At 42.8% G+C, this 20,261-nt stretch overlaps 2 protein-coding genes across 2 annotated transcripts in view; one reads left to right on the top strand and one right to left on the bottom strand.

Annotated features, from left to right (window-relative positions):
* LOC128150201 (centromere protein J-like) overlaps window positions 1–7,880 on the top strand; it is a 35,836-nt gene extending 27,956 nt beyond the window's left edge. The window contains 8 exon segments of the mRNA XM_052806192.1: window positions 362–476; window positions 913–1,019; window positions 1,283–1,438; window positions 2,283–2,381; window positions 4,838–4,978; window positions 5,688–5,772; window positions 6,138–6,258; window positions 7,622–7,880. Of these exon segments, the coding sequence (XP_052662152.1) occupies window positions 362–476; window positions 913–1,019; window positions 1,283–1,438; window positions 2,283–2,381; window positions 4,838–4,978; window positions 5,688–5,772; window positions 6,138–6,258; window positions 7,622–7,811 (1,014 nt within the window). The 3' untranslated portion in view covers window positions 7,812–7,880.
* A 3,344-nt stretch (window positions 7,881–11,224) lies between these two features.
* On the bottom strand, window positions 11,225–13,083 carry TTLL2 (tubulin tyrosine ligase like 2). Its single transcript, XM_052806264.1, has one exon. It carries the CDS (start codon window positions 13,081–13,083, stop codon window positions 11,425–11,427), a length of 1,659 nt encoding a protein of 552 aa, XP_052662224.1. The 3' UTR covers window positions 11,225–11,424.
* Window positions 13,084–20,261: the final 7,178 nt, after the last annotated feature.

Below are 20,261 nucleotides of genomic sequence, written 5' to 3'. Positions count from 1 at the left end.
AACAGAGAGCCAGCCCATGGGGCAGGGTTGGGATCTGGATCAATGAGGTGCATGGCCAGGCACAGGCACGGCTGCGATGCAACCCAACACGGACCAAGAGCGAGAGCTGCTGAAATGCAGCTCCCAAGAGAAGGGACGGGGTGGGGGGTGAGGGGGTGGCCCTGTCTGAGGTTTTTTCCAGCTCTTCCACCCACGTCTCTTTCTCCACAACAGTCTGAACCAAGATTAGACACCTGTACCATAGGAGCGCACAGACAGCTAAACTCGTAGGAAGGGGAAGTGCACTCTGGCCATGCCGCTGATAGCTGCCACGTTACAGTAAAGCATGATGGTATGTCAGGGCCTCTCCATTTTGCTTCAGGTTGTACATCAACCCTCTCCTAGTGGGAGAAGAACAGATGATAGGAGATCGCCTGGAGCTCTCTCGCATCTGACTGGTGGTTTTAAGAAGCCTAACTCATCTTTCTACATAAAAGGTAAGATTTGTGGAAACTTTCTGCCTGCTTAGAGTGGTCTGCAAATGACTTGGAGACGCTGGTCCCCAACTCTTGGCTCACAGGCAACATGTGGTCACTAAAACTCTCCTATGATTCTTAGAAGAATTATGAAATTTATATTTTACAAGCAAGGGAGAGCAGATTGTGCTGTTGCCTGCTTACTCACTGAGTTTGTTGTCCTGGAAGCCCAGAAGGTGGGAGAATGGATGTGGTCTGCACCTCACTTTGGTCCAGGACAAAGCACCTTTGGCAGGATGGACAAGGTGTTAGGAAACATTATCAGTATAAGAAACAATGTGTTGCGAGAATCTGAGAGCTATCATCTTTAAAAAACCTTCTGAGATAGGTATGGAAACATGATTCAGCAAATTTCACATGCTTTCAATGACCCCTTTTACTTTGCTTTTTCTCATAGACAGGTCTTTGCCCATTTCAGGTAGCCGAGAAGACATGCCTCTCTCACATAACCACAGCAACGACACTTGCAGCTTTGCACACTGCGGTAACAATGAAGAAACAGAGGTATTTCACCATGTATCTCTATAAAATAATTCAGTGAGTCTGTGATCTTAGTTTTCATATACAGCATGCTAACTCCCATTCATCTGGGAATAATACTCTCCTAGCTTTATTTTCTTGCCTCTACTCATGATAAGTACACTCTTCAAAACAATATTGCAATGGCTTACAAATAATATAGTAGATTTCTATACCAAGATATTCCTGCACAACAGTTGGACATTAATAGATTTATGTTGCTAGTTAACATTTTAATTTTGTCTCAGGAAGAAGAGACTCTTAATCTTAAAAAGACAGAAAAATTGCTAAACCCTCAGAATAAAATGGCTTTTGTGACCACACACAGGCGAAGTGGCATAACTGCATATGACAACAAACTATCTACAGGCAGTTCTCCTGCTTTTCTGGATGCTGAAGCAAAGGTTTGAGCAATTTATGATTCTGGCTCTTATATGATCAGCAACTGTCTTCTTTCCATTTGCGAACTGAAATTAAACACACCAAGAGAAAGAAAATCTTCCATTCCCATTTCCTACACTATGCAGCAGACACACAGCTTTAGGGATGGATCTGGCAACTTCAAGCACTGTGTTTACAGCTTTTTACTGGAGCATATCATTGCCCTGCAGGGAGCAGTACTCCCTGTTCCTTTGGATCCCACAATTCAAAATACACCACATCTTCAAGCTATAATTGACATTAGTTAATAACTATTCTGGATGCTATGTGCCAGATGTCAATTAACTTAAGGCTCCTTTAGGCTGCCAGACAGTGCAAAGAGCACTCATTGTAACGGTAAATTGGATGTGTAACATCCTGAATAGCCCTTAGTTACACAGTTAGCATTACCTACAGCTAAGAACCACGTAATTTGTTTTGGAAGAGTGGATCTAGCTAATATAGCTACCTTTCTTTGCAAATCAGTAACTCAATATTCAGAGACAGTTTTGTTCTTTGTTCTTCTGTTTATTCTCTCAATTTCCTATAGTGTAGTTTCACCAGAATGCACTCTTGTCACCTCATTTTTGGACCTTCTCTATCTTCTGCTTTGCAAACTGAAGCTAACTGGAGTTAATGTGCAACATTTCTAGTTATGACTAAAAGATCAAAATTCACTACAAATGCAAGGCAATAGCAGAAAGCAGGGTAGCTTTCCTCTGTGTATGTGAAGGTAAACAGTTTTTGCACAGTTGATTAAAATTAATGAAAATATTTGAAAAACATTTCTGTTTATATAGCACTGACTGCGATGTTTTCATAATATAGCCTCCAAAATCAATATTATCTAGAAGGTCAATGTTACATCAAGAAAGAAGAAAAAGTGAGGAAGAGGTGCGGGAAAAAACAGAGTATCGTGATGGAAAGGTGAGAGAAAATAGGATGCAAAAATACTTGAAGCAATCACCAATAGGTCTGCAGTATAGATGGGAATCACTGCTTCAAGTAGCCATAGACAATTATGTCTCCAATTAAGTGTCTGGTCCTTAAAGGAGAGCTGAAGTGTAAAGTTCACAGTATGAATGGTAGGAAATATGTATAGTTGATGGGCTGGAAATCAAGTAACCAAATGATTTTCCCACATGGATTTGCTGTATGACTTTCACCAAGTCCTTTTTGTTTCAGCTGCCACATTTGTGGGCTGGGAGGAATGATATGCTTACCATGAGAAATGAAAATGTGCCAGTGGGGTAGTGATGGTGTTTTGTAGTGCAAGATTAAAGACCATTCTTTTCTTTCCTGGGAAGCGAATCTAATGGTGGTGAGCTGTGCCAGCTGGACACTACTTGTGGGAGAAGTCTTTCATTACAGACAGCTGGCTACACCTGGAGTAGCATCAGGGGAACTGGGCTCCATGCAGCCTGTCCAGTTTGCTCAAGCCACCTGTCAAAATCCCCAGCTATTCCCCAGCTGCATGTAGAGATTGCTTCCAGCTGCCCCTTGTCCTGAAGCCTATAGCTCAGCTTGGCAGCTGGTTTCATCCCTTTCCTGGAAGTCCCTGTCTTCCCGGAGGGGATAAGGAAGCAGTTCCTGCTGGCTTCCCACTGTGTCCCTGCACTCCTTGCCACAAAACTGGATAATTCACTCCTGAGTGGCCACGTCACCTTCCCTGCACAGCACCTCAGGAATGACCTTGAAAGGCTGATTCTGTAGAGGAGTCTATGCATTGGAAATTTGGTGCATTGCTCTTGGGAAAGGTTGTCAGCAAGGTGACCGAGTGAGCTGGTGCTAGTTTCACTGCTGACAGATAAGCACTCTTTCCAACACTGTCGCTGCTCATCTAGGCCAGATCTGAACTCAGTCCCAGATGTCTCTTCAATTACACTGCTCCAAGCAGGCTTACCCTGTTAAAACATTCCCTTGATACTGAGTTGTCAATTCTGGATAAGGTTTTTGGCTAGATAAAATTAAGACAGAAATTCAGTTGCTGTGTCTGTTCAGTTCTGGGCTTCTTTTCTCACCCTGCCAGCACAGGTGTTGATTAATGAAACCAGGAGCAGTCATAGAAATGGCTTTTGCAATATAACAGTTGTTCAGGGAATACTGGTTTGAGATGCCAATTCTGTTCTAGCTAATGCTGAGATGGGCTCTGTGAAAGCTTCTACCAACCACAATTCCCTCTTGTAGAAGCAGCGAATACAATATCTGTTGTTTTGATCCTCAAAAGAAAAATAATTGTGAAAAAAGTTCACTCTGACATTTTTACCACTGGATTTTATTCATAAAATTGAGTGGTGGGCTGGACTTCCTTGTGCAACTAGAGAGAGACATTGATGCCTTTAGAAAGAGATATTAACTCTCATTTAAACTATGTGGACTTCTTGTAGCAATGCCTTTTGTAATAAGTAGGTGTAAGAATATCTTTCCATTACTAACTAGTAATGTTTAAATACAACCATTTCTAAAAACTAAAATCTTGTCCTCAGTAATAATAACAATGCCTGTTTGGGGAAACACTGCATTTCTCTTCCCCCAAGAATATTTATTCCTTCTTTTTTTTTTTTTGTTGGGAGGTGTTCCCTTTTTGTGGAGAGTCTGATAAAATTGGAACCATATGGCAGTCCTAGAGTGCATCTTCTGGTCATAGCCTTCTTTGGACTTCACCAAATTAATTATATTATGGGATTTGATATATGCTGAACAGAACCAGCTGCCATAGTAATTCCAGAAAAGTTGCTTAAACAGAGGCTATGCTAGGTACGGAGTCATCTTTGACCAGTATATTTTTTGTAGAAGAGCACACTGACGACATTATTGCCCCCTCTTGTTAAGAAGTCTTGAGCAATTTTGCAGACCTCTGCATGCAGCCACATTTAATTCTGTAGTACTGACTGTCCATACAGGGTTATGTTACTTGGAATAAAATGGTTGTTAACATATGTCAGCAGCCTGTGTTAATACATTGAGTTCAATCATTTTGGTTCGCACAATCCAGAACCAGGGTCTCTTGAATGACTTGTGGAAGGTATACCAGCATGTATGAAATGAGTACAGACAGTAACTCACTGAAGTTGGTCAAGAAAAAACTTGAATGGCTTCCCTGTTGCCACAGGGCTGTGTGCCTTACCTCACTTAACAGAAAAACAAGGTGGTGGGGTAGGAACTTGGGCTGAGTGCTAGAAGTAAGTTCATTTTGTGAAAATTACTTTTGGCCTCTTTTACACACAGATGAGGCAAAAATAATGTACCTGTGCTGCAGAGATAGCTTTTGAAATATAAAGGCATAGCATGACTTACTTCAGGCTCCAGTTTAATTGGAAGGCAGTGCAATGTTACTCATTTCCTTTGACTTCATTTACATTAGATGCTTTATGTGTTTGAAGGTAGAAGAGGTGCTTACCGACGGACGTCGAATCATCACTTTCCGCAATGGTACTAAAAAAGAGATCAGTGCTGATAAAAGGATGACAACAATTAGCTTTTTCAATGGAGATGTAAAGAAGATCATGCCAGATCAGAGAGTGGTGTGTAACACTTTTTTTTCTTTAAGGAAAATAGAATGATTAAACGATTTTCCAACAAGGTCCTATCATTTATCTTGATCTATCGGTTCTGACAGAAATTGATGAGGAAGGGTGTTGGTATAACAACCCTGAGCAGTGAAACTGCTTCACGTACAAGGACAAAAGTGGAAAGAGATGAAGGTAACAGTGAAGGAAGGAACAAATGCATAGTTGGCCAAGCAGATGAAAGGAGACTGAAAGAAGGCAAAGGGCAGGGGCAGCCGTCTGAAGCAAGGACTGGTTTTTATACTTTTGTAGGGTAGGTAGCACGGGGGATTCTTCCCTCTTGTCATTATGTAAATATAAATAGTTAATAATAATGTGAGCTAGAGTGGAAATAAATGAAGCCTTGGCAGCAGTGGCACTATTTTAAATTAATAGTGCGTGGATGGGAGCCAAAGCAAAAGGTGGGAAGATGACTTTCATGTGTGCACTGTTCTCTTGTATGCTACAGAGATGAAAGTAGCATCATCTAGACACAGCCATGGGGGAGGGGTGAATGAGAGGAAGGAACAGTAATGCAAACATAGCTACTTTTATGGATGGCAGATACAGAAAATGACCTTGAAATGACTTCTTTGAGATGGCTTATTTTTAAGCACGTTGTTATGGTTGAATCTGCTTATGCAAATATTGTGAACATGCTGCAAACACTTCACTCTCCTTCCAGATTTATTATTATGCAGATGTACAGACAACCCACACTGCTTATCCAGATGGCCTGGAGGTGCTGCAGTTCCCTAATAATCAGATAGGTATGCAAGAGCTCATAAATGTGAACTGTATGTGCAGGAAGGTTTCTATTATGAAAGTGTTGTCTGATTCTGACTCCAGCAGATTGGGTATTTTCTTCTCATTTCGCATTGTCTTTGCATTTCACTTCCAGTACATTCTATCACTTTACTGCTCAGTTTCCTCCTACAAAGGAAAGATAATAATGGGATGAAAATGCCTCTCTTCTAATTTTGATTATCTGATTATTTGATTCTTTAATTTCTTTAGCAGTATGCTGGATATCATTTCCGTCCTCACTACAATGTCCAAAAAAATCTGATCTAGCTCTTTGTAAAGCAACATGAGAGAAATTTTAGACAGACTTGTTACATCTTCTTTTCCACAGAAAAACATTATCCTGATGGCACAAAAGAAATTGTGTTCCCAGATCACACAGTGAAATGCCTCTATAGTGATGGATTCAAGGAAACTTTTTTCCCAGATGGTACAGTAGTAAAAGTAGAAAAGTAAGTCTCCTGTTAATGACAGGAACCAGGCATTGGACACAGGTACAATGATACTGATATTTAAAACTGTGGTTGGATTCTGCATGGCTGGGAAATTTTCAGATGAAAGGAGAAAGGATTTGTAAGATAACAAGGGTTTTGCTACAATGAGGCACTGCAGATTGTTCACTGCCACCTTGGATGATAGGTGACCGTTTATCGCTGCAAAGTGACTGTGAAATATTCCTCATTTATTTCCATGGAACTTTACACTGGCCAGGGTTGCTAGGAGATCACCAGTTGTCTGTGTTAACAATGTGGGTAGTGAAGGACACAGGATGAGGACTCCTGAGCTCTATTCCTAGCTTTTTGGCTCCCTTTCTGATCTTGGGCAAGGCATTTCATGTATTATCTCTCTATTTCTCCATGTAAAATGAGGAAAAGCAACAATAGGGCTTTCTTACACATGCCTCTTCTGCGCTTAGGGAGGATCGTGTTGTAAAATAGATTTTCTGCTTGCAAAATACTTTGAGATCCCTGCATGAAAAAGTCATGTAAAGTGCAGATCTCACCATCCATTAGGTATTATACTATAGAATCATAGAACCATTCAGGTTGGAAAAGACCTTTAAGATCATCAAGTCCAACTGTTAACCTAGCACTACCAAGTCCACCACTAAACCATGTCCCTAAGTGCCACCTCTACACGTCTTTTAATTACCTCCAGGGATGGTGACTCCACCACTTCCCTGGGCAGCCTGTTCCAATGCCTGACAACCCTTTCAGTGAAGAAATTTTTCCTAATATCCAATCTAAATCTCCCCTGGTGCAACTTGAGGCCACTTCCCCTTGTCCTATCGCTTGTTACTTGATAGAAGAGACCAGTACCCACCTCACTACAACCTCCTTTCAGGTAGTTGTAGAGAGCGATGAGGTCTCCCCTCAGCCTCCTTTTCTCCAGACTAAACAACCCCAGTTCCCTCAGCCGCTCCTCATAAGACTTGTGCTCCAGGCCCCTCACCAACGTAGTTGCCCTTCTCTGGACACGCTCCAGCACCTCAATGTCTTTCTTGTAGCGAGGGGCCCAAAACTGAACACAGTACTCGAGGTGCGGCCTCACCAGTGCTGAGTACAGGGGGACGATCACTGCCCTAGTCCTGCTGGCCACACTGTGTGCTGAAGTACCTTTGTATTGAAATCTTATTGTGAGATAACATCTCTAATGCCATCCCATGTAAATTTTGAGGTGAATGATAACCTATGTGAGAAAGTTTCCACTTGACATTATTTGCCACTTTCATCGTGTCACATTAGACAGCTCAGTGAGATAGGTTAATAACAGACAGTGCCTTCTCATCGCTTCATTCATTGCTATTTCTTTCAGGAATGGAGATAAAACAGTGGTATTCAGTAACGGCCAAAAGGAGATTCACACTGTGCAGTTCAAGAGGCGGGAGTACCCAGATGGCACCGTAAAAACCGTGTACTGCAATGGCAGACAGGAAACCAAATACTCCACTGGACGAGTTCGAATCAAAGATGAGGAGGGTAGTATCATCCTAGATAAGAAGTGATTCCTCCCCTCAAAGGGCTGCACTGTGCGTAAGTAGCTCAACCCATTTTCTTGGAAGGTCAGAACTGTTAGGAAGATTTAAGCCTTGTGAAAATGAATGGATGGATCTGTAGTGCTGAGCTTCACTTTGGCTCAGTGACTGGTGCTTAGTTTGGAATAACCTTACCCAAATGAAATGTCTCTTGAGTGAGACTTGAAGGAGATGCAGTCATGCCCTCTTTGTGTATGTAATATTAAAATAAATGCCCATTGTATTTCTCATCAAAATGTTCATTTCATGATATTGATCACACTTCCCTTGTTTTACTGCTAGTTAATTACAAAAGTGGCTACAGTTAAGGAGCATGGCATAAGAACCTCAAATCTACAAAGCTTTTGAATTTCAGTTCACTGCTCCCTCATGCTGATTAAAACAAATCTATGTGGTGGGTTTTTTTTCTCAGTTAACCATCAGGAAAAATGTGGAAGTGATTAATGTTTTCAGTTTCCTTGGGTTCTTTGGAGCAGAAGATGCCAGCGTGTATCAGGCCTTATCATGAGCTGTGCGTTAGACCAAAACCTGAGCAGGAGCTGAGTGAACAGTCACAGCTGTGGATGTCCCTTCCAACCTAAATTATTCAATAATTATATGGTCATAATGTAAGAACTCTGTCTCGTGCGTTTGAAGACAAAATGTAATGTTTATTCCATCCTGGTCATTATTCCAGATGAAACAGCCCTTTCTTCTTTCTCCAGCACTCTTTCCTCAGACCTCCTCTGTGTTGCTTTGTTTTTGAATTAACCTCTCCCACTACTGCCTTTATTCTTCCAGTAGTGCAGAAATATTTCTGGTCAGTGAATCTCTCCAACTTTAAGGCTCTTTGGATGGCACTTGATACCTAGGGGGATTTATCATTTATCAGATGCTGCTTTCAACTGCCTTCCCTGTAGACTGCCTGTCCATCATCTGTCTTGAATTTTTCCAAAGCACTGAAGCATTTCCCCTGTAGAGCTCAGCTCATTAACTGCCCATTGACTGAGAAGACCAATTATCTCCTTATGCCCTTCAAATTCCTACAGCAACAAACACGCTTTCATAGCATGCTGCTTTAGCCTTTTCTCACACCTAAGTGCAAAAAATTGCAAGATTATGGAATTGCTCTTTCTTCTCTTCAGTTTCCAGTGGGTCAGTCTATCGACAAATCACCATTCAAATTACAGAGCATCCTTGGAAGAAATAGACTGAATAAAGCAAGAAGTGTTGCTAATATCGATCATACACATGCTTCAGTTTATGAATTTAATTATGATGCTGTGAACATCTATGCAGTTTGATGTCAGCTCGTGTGATAATAAAATCGCATTGTTTTTCCTTTACTCTTGTATAACAAATGAACAATTTTAAACCTGTGCTTTTCACTACTGAAATATTTGATATATTTTATGTGTTTTGTAAAAGGAAACTAATTAAAAGAAAACCAAGATATCATTCTTTTCCATATGTTTCACTAAGAATTTCAGTTCAGTGCTGCCTTACACTGACCAAAATGAATCTATGTTGATTTTTTTTCTCAATTAAGCATCATGAAAAAAAGTGGATGTGATTAATGTTTTCAGTTTGGCTGGGAAACTAGATGTGATACTCATGTTTTCTAAAGGACCACTGTTTTTATTCCCAGGAATTCCTTTTAACAAAAGGTCCCTGTTCTCCAGTTAATATGCTGACGTTCTCTTTGTTTCCATAGTAATACAGAAAACAGGCTTTGTTTGCAGCTTTTAGCTTTAAATCGCTGTTTGCCGTTCAATAACCTGTGTATATAATCCCTTCTAAATTAAATAAGGAACAACTTTGTATGCTGCTTGTTCCTTGCTTCATTAAGCACTCTCGACTGTACTTGCAGGAAGCATTTTGATTCTGGAATAATTTGGCCTATGGTCCTGCACAGGTGTAACACACAGGGGATATGTGCTAGTCAGCCTCTAAAACTATGCATGCAGCAATGCATGTGTGCAAACACCTTGCTGATGCATGCATTCACCTTGCTGATGCACGCTTTCACCTTGTTAGCACCTGCTTACAGGGAGGTTTTAATGGTACCTAAGTATGGGCCTGGTTCTACTTTCTGGCAAATCAACGGCAAACCTTCCATTGGTGAAATCAAAGGGTGAGACTGCTGAGGATTTCACAGTACTTTTGCCAACCCACGTCTGGCTACTGTCTTTACCAAGACATGTTTTTCAAGTGATATTTTATAGTAGAACAGCAAAAGGATTATTGAAATAAGGGGCACAAATTTGGTTTGAAAAGGAGACAGAAGAACACCTACATAAATGACAAGCTCCGTCAGGTATGTTATAACTGGGAGTCCTTCACAGACCACTTATGACACATGCCACATTATTTTTCACATCTGATTCTCACACCCCATCTCCTCCACCTTCCACTTGCATTAGTTAACGAGAAGCAGTAATGGCTCTACCAGCTATAGTTCACAGTTGTAGGAACACAAATAATCCGAATTGAGTGTGACTGCATATGTACTTAAACTGTAGCAATACACATACCTACTTTACTAAGTTTTTTGTCCTAGAGGGTTTATAGTGAACAAATTTTTATGAATCCTTCAGGGAGATGGAACACAGTGGGGAAACCCCACTTCTCGTCTTTCCACAGGTTTTCTGGCATTAGCAGAAGCATGCTGCAGCCCGTATTTGGCCTCAATTTTGATTCAAATTTAGAATACACTGTGACTTCTGAACAGTTACTTCCATTCAGACAGCTGGGGGCAGCAAAGATGTACAAGGGCAGTATTTTGACCATCATCTCAAATGCTTCAGTTCAGTGTTAGTATTTTTCCATGCACAGCTGATCGCCAGTTGTATTGCAACCAAAACAAAGCTGCCTAACTACTGTACCCATCAGGTGGCTAATGTGAGAGAGAGGTTTGATCCAGTCTTCTGAATGTGATATCTGCAGTTTATAGTCTGCCCTCTGATAACAAATTTCTCTGTTACCTTGGAAGCCCAATTATTTCTTTATTAAGAGTTTATCTGAAACAAAACACTGGAGCAGTATATAGATTTTTTAAAATTACTTTCCATAAGAATTTCTACAGAAACCTACTGGTCATAAAATGAAAGTTATTTCATACTGTTTTTTCATACAATGCAAAATTAATTTCCGGAAATGAATGTCGGGAAGCTTACTGGATTCTTTAAAAACACAATAGTTTTGCGTCTTTCATATTACCTGCACTTTTGTAAACTGAGTGCATGTTGAATGCTCCCTGGTGTAATGTGACCAGTTTTTCAACTCATAAAGCCCCCTTAGTTAGGAAAAGAAAAGAAGCAAAGATCGCTGAGAAAAATAATAAACAAAGACTGGCATTTCTGAAGATGTTTTGAGAAATGCAATTCTCCATTTTTATTCTGGGATTACTTTAATACTGCAAGAATTACTTTAAAAAATTAGTACTTTAATTTTAAAAAATAATCTCTCATGGTAATTGCTAAATTACAATTTTAAAATTGTGTATTTGTTGAGATATCTTTCTAATACACTTTCAGTGTACATCTACCTCCTTCCAGCTAAAGTTGTCATTTATGATATGTCTATATAACCTAACATCATAAAGTTACACAGAAGTTAAATAGCCTACCCTTTTCTTTGTGTTCTGCTGTTTTGACGGTAACTGTTTGCTCACTAATTTGTTTATTTCCTTTATGATGCTCTTTGTATCTGTCCCACCCCTGCAAGCTTGAAGTGCAGCTTCATTGAAAGGAAAAATAAGGACGAAATCTCCTACGCGGGGGATAGGCCTCTGGTCTTTATCAGAGAGGAAATAGGGGCATGTGGTTGACTTGTAGTTGCAGAAGTCAGGTGTAGGTAACCAGTGGCTGAGTTGGGCAGACTTATGTGAAGAATACCTAGCTCCTTGGAGTTGTTTATTTTTAGCTTCAGCTTTTGCTTGGGAAGGTATTTTTGGCATATTCATCCTTTCCCGCAGCTGGGAAGTCAGTGTTTTTCTTGGATGTGCTCTGGCAGTTTTCTTGGTCAGGGCAGCCACCTTATGAATCGATCCTCTTGCAGCCTGCAGGGCAGGTTGTACAAAAGAAGCAGAAGTACATTTAGCCACTTTTTGGCAAGTGAGTAAGCCAGGAGTCTCCTCGGTGGCACTCTCACCAGCTGTGCTCCAGGGCACCCACCTTCTGCCAGCCTTTATCCCGGCCACTTGGTTTTGCCTGAAAGTGTCAGTCTGCTTGTAGTTCAGCAGTTCAACAATATCGTGAAGAAGTTTTCTTTTCACAGTGTCATCGATGGAACAGTCTAAACATAAGGCTGGATTGTAGTTGACTTCTAAAAGCCACGGCTTGAATTTGTCATCAATCAGGATGTCAAAGCCAAAGAGCTCAAAGCAATTGGAAGCCACTGGTAAGGGGGTTACTGCAAGCAGGGTGAGAATCACTATGTTATTGATCTTCTGCCAGAGGACCATGTCATCAACCCCAGATATTCGAAGGTAAGAACGAAATTTGCTGAATGTCCATTTGCAGCCACAGCCAATCCCTTCTTTATATTTTTTGTATGAAGCTCCGTATTTGTTGATGCTGGTGTTTGTTAGGTGTGCATAGACATTGTCCAGAGAACCAAGGTCAAACTTTTCAGTGGCAAACCTCACCAGTCCTTCTTCGTAAGTGTAAATGGTGAGGGGGCAAAAACTGGTGACACACACATAAAGGCGCAGATCCAGTTTATACCCTGAAATGAGCAAGGGGTTGCTAATGTACTTCTGCACAATGACTGTACAGTCATATACTAAGTCTTTAATGTCTTGGAAAATGAGTATGCCCCTTCCACAGGAGAGATCCACAGGCTTGCAAATCCAATAGCTAGGTCTTCTGCCTACTGACTGTCTCTCCTTGCTGTATTCTGCTATAAATTTGACATAGTCATTGGGCATGATGAATGCCACTGGACTAAATTCATACAGACCTGATCCATATGCTCCTTTCATACGTTTCAGATGCCTTGCCAAGTAGTCTTTTCTGGTGATCCGGACAGCTTCTGGGTAGTGGTTGAGTCTCTGCCATGGTTTAATGCTGTGGTGGTCTGTCATGCGGAAAGGTGAGTTCCGCCAGTACAGGTTCCAGTCTGCGTCATCTTGCTCCTTTTTGTCAAATTCAGTCCAGCCGCGTTCCAGTAAAACCTCACGGACTATTGCGGGGACATTCTCATGGAGACGGAACACCAATGGCCTTAAGAGACCTCTTGTATCATAGTCATCTGCCATCATCTTACTAGCTGAAAGAAAACAGAATCGCCAGGAAGGAAACAATGAAATTAATGCCGCAGATTGTGCTAGCAGTCATCACCTTCACTGTATTCTTAATGTCTGTCACTCTCAACATATCCTCAAAGCATGTTGCCCCCGTGTGTTGCTATGGTCCACAACTGAGAAGTCAAAGGCTGTGTTTAAGCTGAAAGATATGTAACAGGGCATCGACCCCAATAGCTGTTAAGGCAGCACAAAGCACTGACTGCTGCAGTTATATGTCTCCACACTTTAATTACTTTTTCTTTGAGGTAGCTTACTACAGCAGTATTTGTCGCAAAGCTTTTGTAATTCTTGGATACTTAGACTTTTTCTTTTTGGTTTTTTTGCAATGGCTTTCAGCCTAATGGCCGTTCCTTTGTCTAGTAAGACTTCCTTTGCACTGCTGCATTACTGAGACATTCTGCTAACTTAGCATGTTGCTCTGCTCTGAGCAAACTCTCTTGGTTAAGATTATAAAGCCCGATGCAAAACTGACAGTAGACAGCAGGAAAATGCCTATTGATTCCAATGGTCTTTTCCTCCTGACATATGCTGATTTAACTCACCGATAATCTTCTGCTATTCCTCCTGTGAGCTCCTCCCCAGTTCCTGAAAAGCAGGGCACATTCTTGTCTCATCACCTTCCTCTCAAGAAAATAATGTTCCATAGAAATGTATGTAGATTCTGAATGAAATACCATTTCCCACTTTCTATAGTGGAAGTAGATGATGGCCCCCATCTATTTTTATGGGTAAGAAATGCATTTTGAGTTCTTTTGGGCATAGCAATTCTCATATAAATAGTTCATGAACTGTGCTTTTCCCTCCCCAGCTAGTTCGATATATACAAGACTCAAACTAAAACACCTGTCTTACTGGCTGGTGACGTAGCAGACAAAAAGTCCCATGGACCTGTAGATTTGAGAGTGTTGCTCTTTATATCAGTTTTAAATTCCTGAAACCCTACAGAGCTGGTCTCTGAGGATTAGACTCATATTTGGAACAGAGAGCGTCTTGGATGAGAGAAGTGCGTTTGTGCCGAGGACCATTCTGACGCAGCATTAACATACTGACCTCCACCTCCTCTCAGAAAGTAGCAAGCGAAAGAAATACAAAGTGGGCAGGACGTACACTAGACAAGGCTCCTTCACATCCTATTACCAGAGTGACATCCTTGCCCTTTCTTTTCAGGTTGAGAGGTTTTAGACTCCAGAATGAGTAGCCTCTGCCTTCCAAACAACTACAGAAACCAAGGGAACATGTCACACCTGGAAGTACTCAATGCGATGTGCAGCTGAGTTGGCCAGGGATGCTTTTTCTGTGGAAAAATTACAATTTGTGGAAATGGAAAGCTTTTTTCCAGAGAACAAAAGTGATCTTTTGCCAGCTTTTTTATTTCATTTGAGCTTTCTTGTTTTGAAATTGTCGGAATATCTTATATTCATTTTTTTAAAAGGCGGTTCAGAAACTTTTCTAAAATGCTAGTTTAGTATTAAAACTAGAAGCCCAAATGTGAAATGAAATGCTTTACCGTTATCAAAATGTAAATTAACATAATTCAAAAGTTTTGCAAGTCACAAAACAGCTTAAGAATCTCATTATTATATTTGAACGTGAAAAACAATTCAAAAATTCTTGCAGCATGAAAAAACATGTTTCCCTCTCCACTCTGACGTTTGATGACTCCTTCGTATGATGTAGCTATGTCTTGGCTGTCCAATGCCTTCTGCTGCTGCTGCTAACAGGCTCGGAGGGGTAACCACAAAGCAGTCACAGAGCTCTTCTACAAGCAGTGTTGTGCAGTCTGTAACAAGCCTGTTACAATGCAGAGAGCAAAACCAGGAGAGTCTCAACGGGGGCTTGATGGGAGGAAGGTTTTAGAGAAGCATCCAGGAGGTATTTCAGGGAGGCTGGCAAGCAGGGCAGTGGTGTTAGAAGTATATGGCTACTTTACGATAGGACTGTAGTGTGTAGGTTAAAAATAACCGTGGACGATCTTATATCCTTTAGTAAGGGAATGATTGCCTAAAAATGAAGGGATCTGAAGCAAGGTTTGGTCCAGGATGTGAGGAATGAGGCTGCTATTGGAAAGGGACTTTAGGCCTCATTAATGGGCTGAGATTGTGGCCAAAATTTGAATTCCTGTATATGATGACTTTCTGTATTCCAAAGTAATATGTAATTCTCTATTCCAATAGTAAGATGTATATTAATATATTTAGTGATATTTTACAGTCAGACTTGCAGTACCCTTCCATCTTATGTTTAAGCTAGTGTTGGAAGGGAACAAGATGTAAACTGCACTGGGATTATTTCTCTGAATCCCCTTAGAGATCAGAGATTCCCTCCCTGTACAGACTGCAGCTGAATTCTCCTTAGTGAGAGCTTTTCTTGGGTGAGGGGTTTATAGGGAACAGGAGAGAAACATGGTAAGTAGGTACTGAAGTGCGGTCATGAGGTAATAGGACTTACATAAAATACCATGAAGGGGAAAGTAGTCTTGCTGCATCTCTTGCAGTCAGTGCTTCTTTTCAGACCCCAGGAAGTTGGGGGCTTGATGCTGAGCTTGCACACAAACCTGATGTGGTGGTCCCAGGAAATGTTTGTTATCTTTGCTTCCACTTTCTTTCCTGCGAGTTCTTTTTCCTGTCTGCTTATTAAACAGCACTATGTCACATGCTAAAAAAACCTCAAACAAACAACTATACAAAACTAAAAAAGTTTTATAGTAGCTGGTTCAAATCCTTGGGCAAAGATTATTAAATTAAGAAAAAAATGATGTAATTGAAAGTAGCCGTGCTAAGCATTTGGATGAGTCAACTTACAGACTGCAGTTAGCTTTGTCTTGCTCAAGATCGCTACTAGCAGTGTTTCAGTGAAAGGCACTGTTGTATGTGAATCCAGTGCGTGGTAAACTGTGCCATCACGGTCTCCACTAGGTAATCATAAATTAAGCTGTTAGTAATGTCTGAACAATGAAGCCTTCTTTGGTGGTTTGTTCACGTCAGCTTGTATTAATGGAACATCTTTTATACCTCTGGCATTCAGGGAGTAGTTTACAGGAAATTGGCTCACCAAGCCTAGACATAACAAACGTCAGCTTTCAATTCCCTGGTAATTAAGTACAAAGAAAATAAAATACTTTTTAACTAACAAAGAACACCTACCTGCTTTTAAAGAAGTCATATCACATATAAACAGAAGCTCTTGAAGTGCAGCTATGAAACAGTAACTCTAGGATTAGGCATTGGTCTAAATGAATGAACACAAATTTCACTCACTTTACTCCGTTGTCATGGTTTAACCCCAGCCAGCAACTAAGCACCATGCAGCTGCCTACTCCCCCGCCTCCCCCCACAGTGGGATGGGGGAGAGAATCAGGGAAAAAAGTAAAACTCGTGGGTTGTCATAAGAACAGTTTAATAGAACAGGAAAGAAGAAACTTATAATGATAATAATAACAATAATAAAATGACAATAATAATAGGATTGGAATATACAAGTGATGCCCAATGCAATTGCTCACCACTCGCCGACTGATGCCCAGTTAGTACCCAAGCAGTGATTCCCCCCAGCCCCACTCCCTCCAGTTTATATACTGGCCATGACGTGACATAGTGTAAAATATCCCTTTGGCCAGTTTGGGTCAGCTGTCCTGGCTGTGTCCCCTCCCAACTGCTTGTGCCCCTCTAGCCTTCTTGCTGGCTGGGCATCAGAAGCTGAAAAATCCTTGACTTAGTCTAAACATTACTTAGCAACAACTGAAAACATCAGTGTGTTACCAACATTCTTCTCATACTGAACCCAAAACATAGCACTGTACCAGCTACTAGGAAGAAAATTAACCCTATCCCAGCCGAAACCAGGACATCGGTATAAATGTGTGCCCAGATGAACGCCCATCTCTTCATTAGTCTGCATTCCCAGAGGGCTCTGTGTGCAGCCCATTCCTTAACAGCTTGGAAACCCACCTGCGTGTTTGCAGACATTATTCCACAATGCAAAAACTGCTACAGCTGTCTCCCACCACGATCGATTTTAACACCTACCTTCTGCTGCTGCCGACCGGCACCCAGAAGCGGAGACCTTCGCCCCGAGGAGAGCGGGATGCCGTCCTCTGCGACCTCGCGGCTCCAGACCCGTGCAGTTGCGCCGATGCCGCGGCGGCAGACCCCGCGCCGGCGTGCCGGGGGAAGCGCTCACGTGAGCTCGGGCTTCGTGCTGGCTGTGGCCGCTTCCAGTTGCTCAGTTTTACACCTGTGGGAGGAAATAACGATCCTTAATGGTTAGGCATTAAATGTGCGTGTCTGCTGAGTGAATGCGGAATGCCTCTGTGTAATTAAACTCAGCGGACTGACTGGTGGTCTTTCCTATCGTCTTTGAGCCCTCAGGTTCACAGATCATAACGTGGGTCTGGCAGCTGCCCGCCTTGGGATTTACTTTCAGAAAGAACCATTTTAATTACTTCTTGAGGTGGCGGTTCCCCTCTGGTCCGCCATCCAGGTTCTCCCTGTCTGTCCCAGGCTACACAGCTTCGTCCGGCGACTCTCACGGGCGCCTGGCGTTGGGCCGCAGCCGGGGCAGAGGGCTGACGGGCACTCTCTGTGAGGACACCGTGCTCTGGCGGCACGCAGCCTGTCAGCGGTGAGACGCTGCCACCACCATCAAACCAACCTCCCCGAAGGCACAGGCACCGGCGCACATCCTGCTCGTATTAGCAAAAGTATTAGTATTTAAAGCCGTGGTCGCCAGGGCCTGGCTGAGCCCCCCCCTCGCCCCAGCCGCGCATCGTACCCGGGCCCGGCCGGACCCGCCACCGCTGCCCCGGCTTCTCCGTCACAGGGGTCGGGGCTGTTTGTTTTAACCGCTCGTAGCCTTTTCGCCGAGGGAAGACGCACCCCCAGGGCGCCCAGGAGGGGAGGCCTGCTCCGAAGGGCCAGGCATGGGTGTCCTGGGAGTTGAGGATGCCGCCAGAGGCCCGGCATGTCTCCCACCTCCTGTGCGTGCTTCTGAGACCCTCCAGCTGCTTGGACCTTTGGCTCATGCGATAAGACGCCATGATATTACGTGCCTCATGAAAGCAATTACTTGATGTATCAATATTAATTACTTGAACCTGACTATCTTGCCTTGCAGATGAATGGCATGATCCACGGGCTCCCCAACACCTACGTCCTCAACAGAGATTGGCGTGTGACCCAGCCTCAGTCCCTGGAGTCTCTGGAAAAAATGTCTCGGCTGTCCTTTCTCAGGACCTCTCCTCCTGTCTGGCATAGGTGGCCCCTCACTCGGTGTCCTCATTACCTGCATTGTCTCATGGTTCTCTTGTGGGAAGGCCTGACTCTCCTTCTGTACTTCTAGGGAACCACGGTTTGGGACTGAGGGTATCAGGGAACACAGGGCATTCAGTAGATGAGCATTAGTAGGCTTATTACCCGTTGCCAGGTTTAGAGCTCTTGAAGGTTTCACGCACATGACTGGGGAGGGATTCGTCTGGCTACAACTTCAAACCCCAAAGCTAGTGTCCACTGAGATGGCTATACCTCCTCTCGTTAACCTCACGCAGTCAGAGTCGGACTGATAAAAACTATTGTTTCACTGCAGGTTGAACACTGTTGTTGCTGTGGGTGAGGTAAGAGCTTGTGTGCTAGTGAAACATGGCGTGAAGAAGGGTGAGTTTACCTGCACCCTGCTGCTAGTTGAGGTCTCAGCAGAGGCAGACCTACGCTGCTCGCTGCCTGCTAGACTGAAGCAGGGCTCGTGGAGTCATCCTTGGCCATGAAAGGGCAGAGGCCTCATGCCACAGCAACCTCAACCATCATTTTGTTTCTTGCATTTCAGTGAAGAGGTGTCCCTAGCTGAACTTGTGCCTGAAGTTTTTTTGATATGCTCTGCAGCAAAATCCCTATTGCCTTTATAGTAAAAAAACCCACATAAATTTTATAACTGTGTACTGTCCGTGCATAATGATGTCCTAAATCGCAATTTCCATTTAGATCATGTCCAAGACAGATGGGCATCTTTATCCTCACCCTGTCCCAGGAATAAGCATGTTCACTGCATCACCACGTGTAGCTGTGGCTTTCATTATGAAGGTAACAGAGTTTTTCCTCACGCTACCTGTGGGATGGAAGAGTTGTTTTTTCCCCTTATTTTACAATTGTGGAAATGACTGTAGTAAAGTTCTGTGACAAAATCAAGAATGGAAAACAGCTCCTCAAACCACAGGCCACAAGGTCCTGTCTCCCAGGCTGACTGTGTGTCAGTGATACTGAGATTGTCTCCAAGGTCAGAGCACCTTTTTCTTGCTTCTTGGTAGCTCCTCACCACTTCGGCTGGAATCTGTGGACTGAGGAGCTGCTTGCTGGGATGCCATTGCTGAATTTTACTTTAGACAAATCCTGGGCACACAGAGTACAAAACGAGGTGTGCTGGGTTGACCCTGGCCACTAACAAAGCACCCAGCTAGTTGTAGTTGTTCAGACATTCCCTCCACCAACGTGATGGGGGAGAGAATCAGAAGAGCAAAAGTGATAAAACTCCTGGGTTGAGATAAAGAGAGTTTAATAGGTGAAGCAAAACTCTGTGTGTGCAAGCAAAGCAAAATAAGGAATTAATTCACTACTTCCCATTGGGAGGCAGGTGTCCAGCCACTTTCTGGAGAGCAGGACCTCGGTGTGCATAGCAATTGCTTGGGAAGACAAATGCCATAGTGAGGAACACCCCCGCTTCTTCCTCCTTTCCCCAGAGCTTTTATTGCTGAGCACGGCATCATGTGGAATGGGATATCCCTTTGGTCAATCTGTCTCAGCTGTCCTGGTTGCGTCACCTCCCAATTTCTTGGGCACCTACTCACTGAAGGGGCAGAGTGGGAAAAAGACAAAACCTGGATGCTGTGCAGGCACTGCTCAGTAATAGCCAAACCGCTGGTGTGTTACCAACACTGTTTTAGTTACAAAAATCCAAAACACAGCACCATATGGGCTGCTGTGAAGAAAATTAACTCCATCCCAGCCAGACCCAGTACAGGAGTAGAGAGAAAAACTTATCAAGCTGTATAGCCTCTGAGGGAGGGATCATCTTTTTTGCTCTGAGGTTGTATAGCATCTTGCGTAGAGAGATCCTCATTTCTGTGTGGGACTGTTACAAATAAACAA

Source organism: Harpia harpyja, chromosome 13, assembly GCF_026419915.1.
Source record: "Harpia harpyja isolate bHarHar1 chromosome 13, bHarHar1 primary haplotype, whole genome shotgun sequence".
Lineage (NCBI taxonomy): Eukaryota > Metazoa > Chordata > Aves > Accipitriformes > Accipitridae > Harpia > Harpia harpyja.
This window is presented reverse-complemented; position numbering and strand designations above follow the sequence as displayed.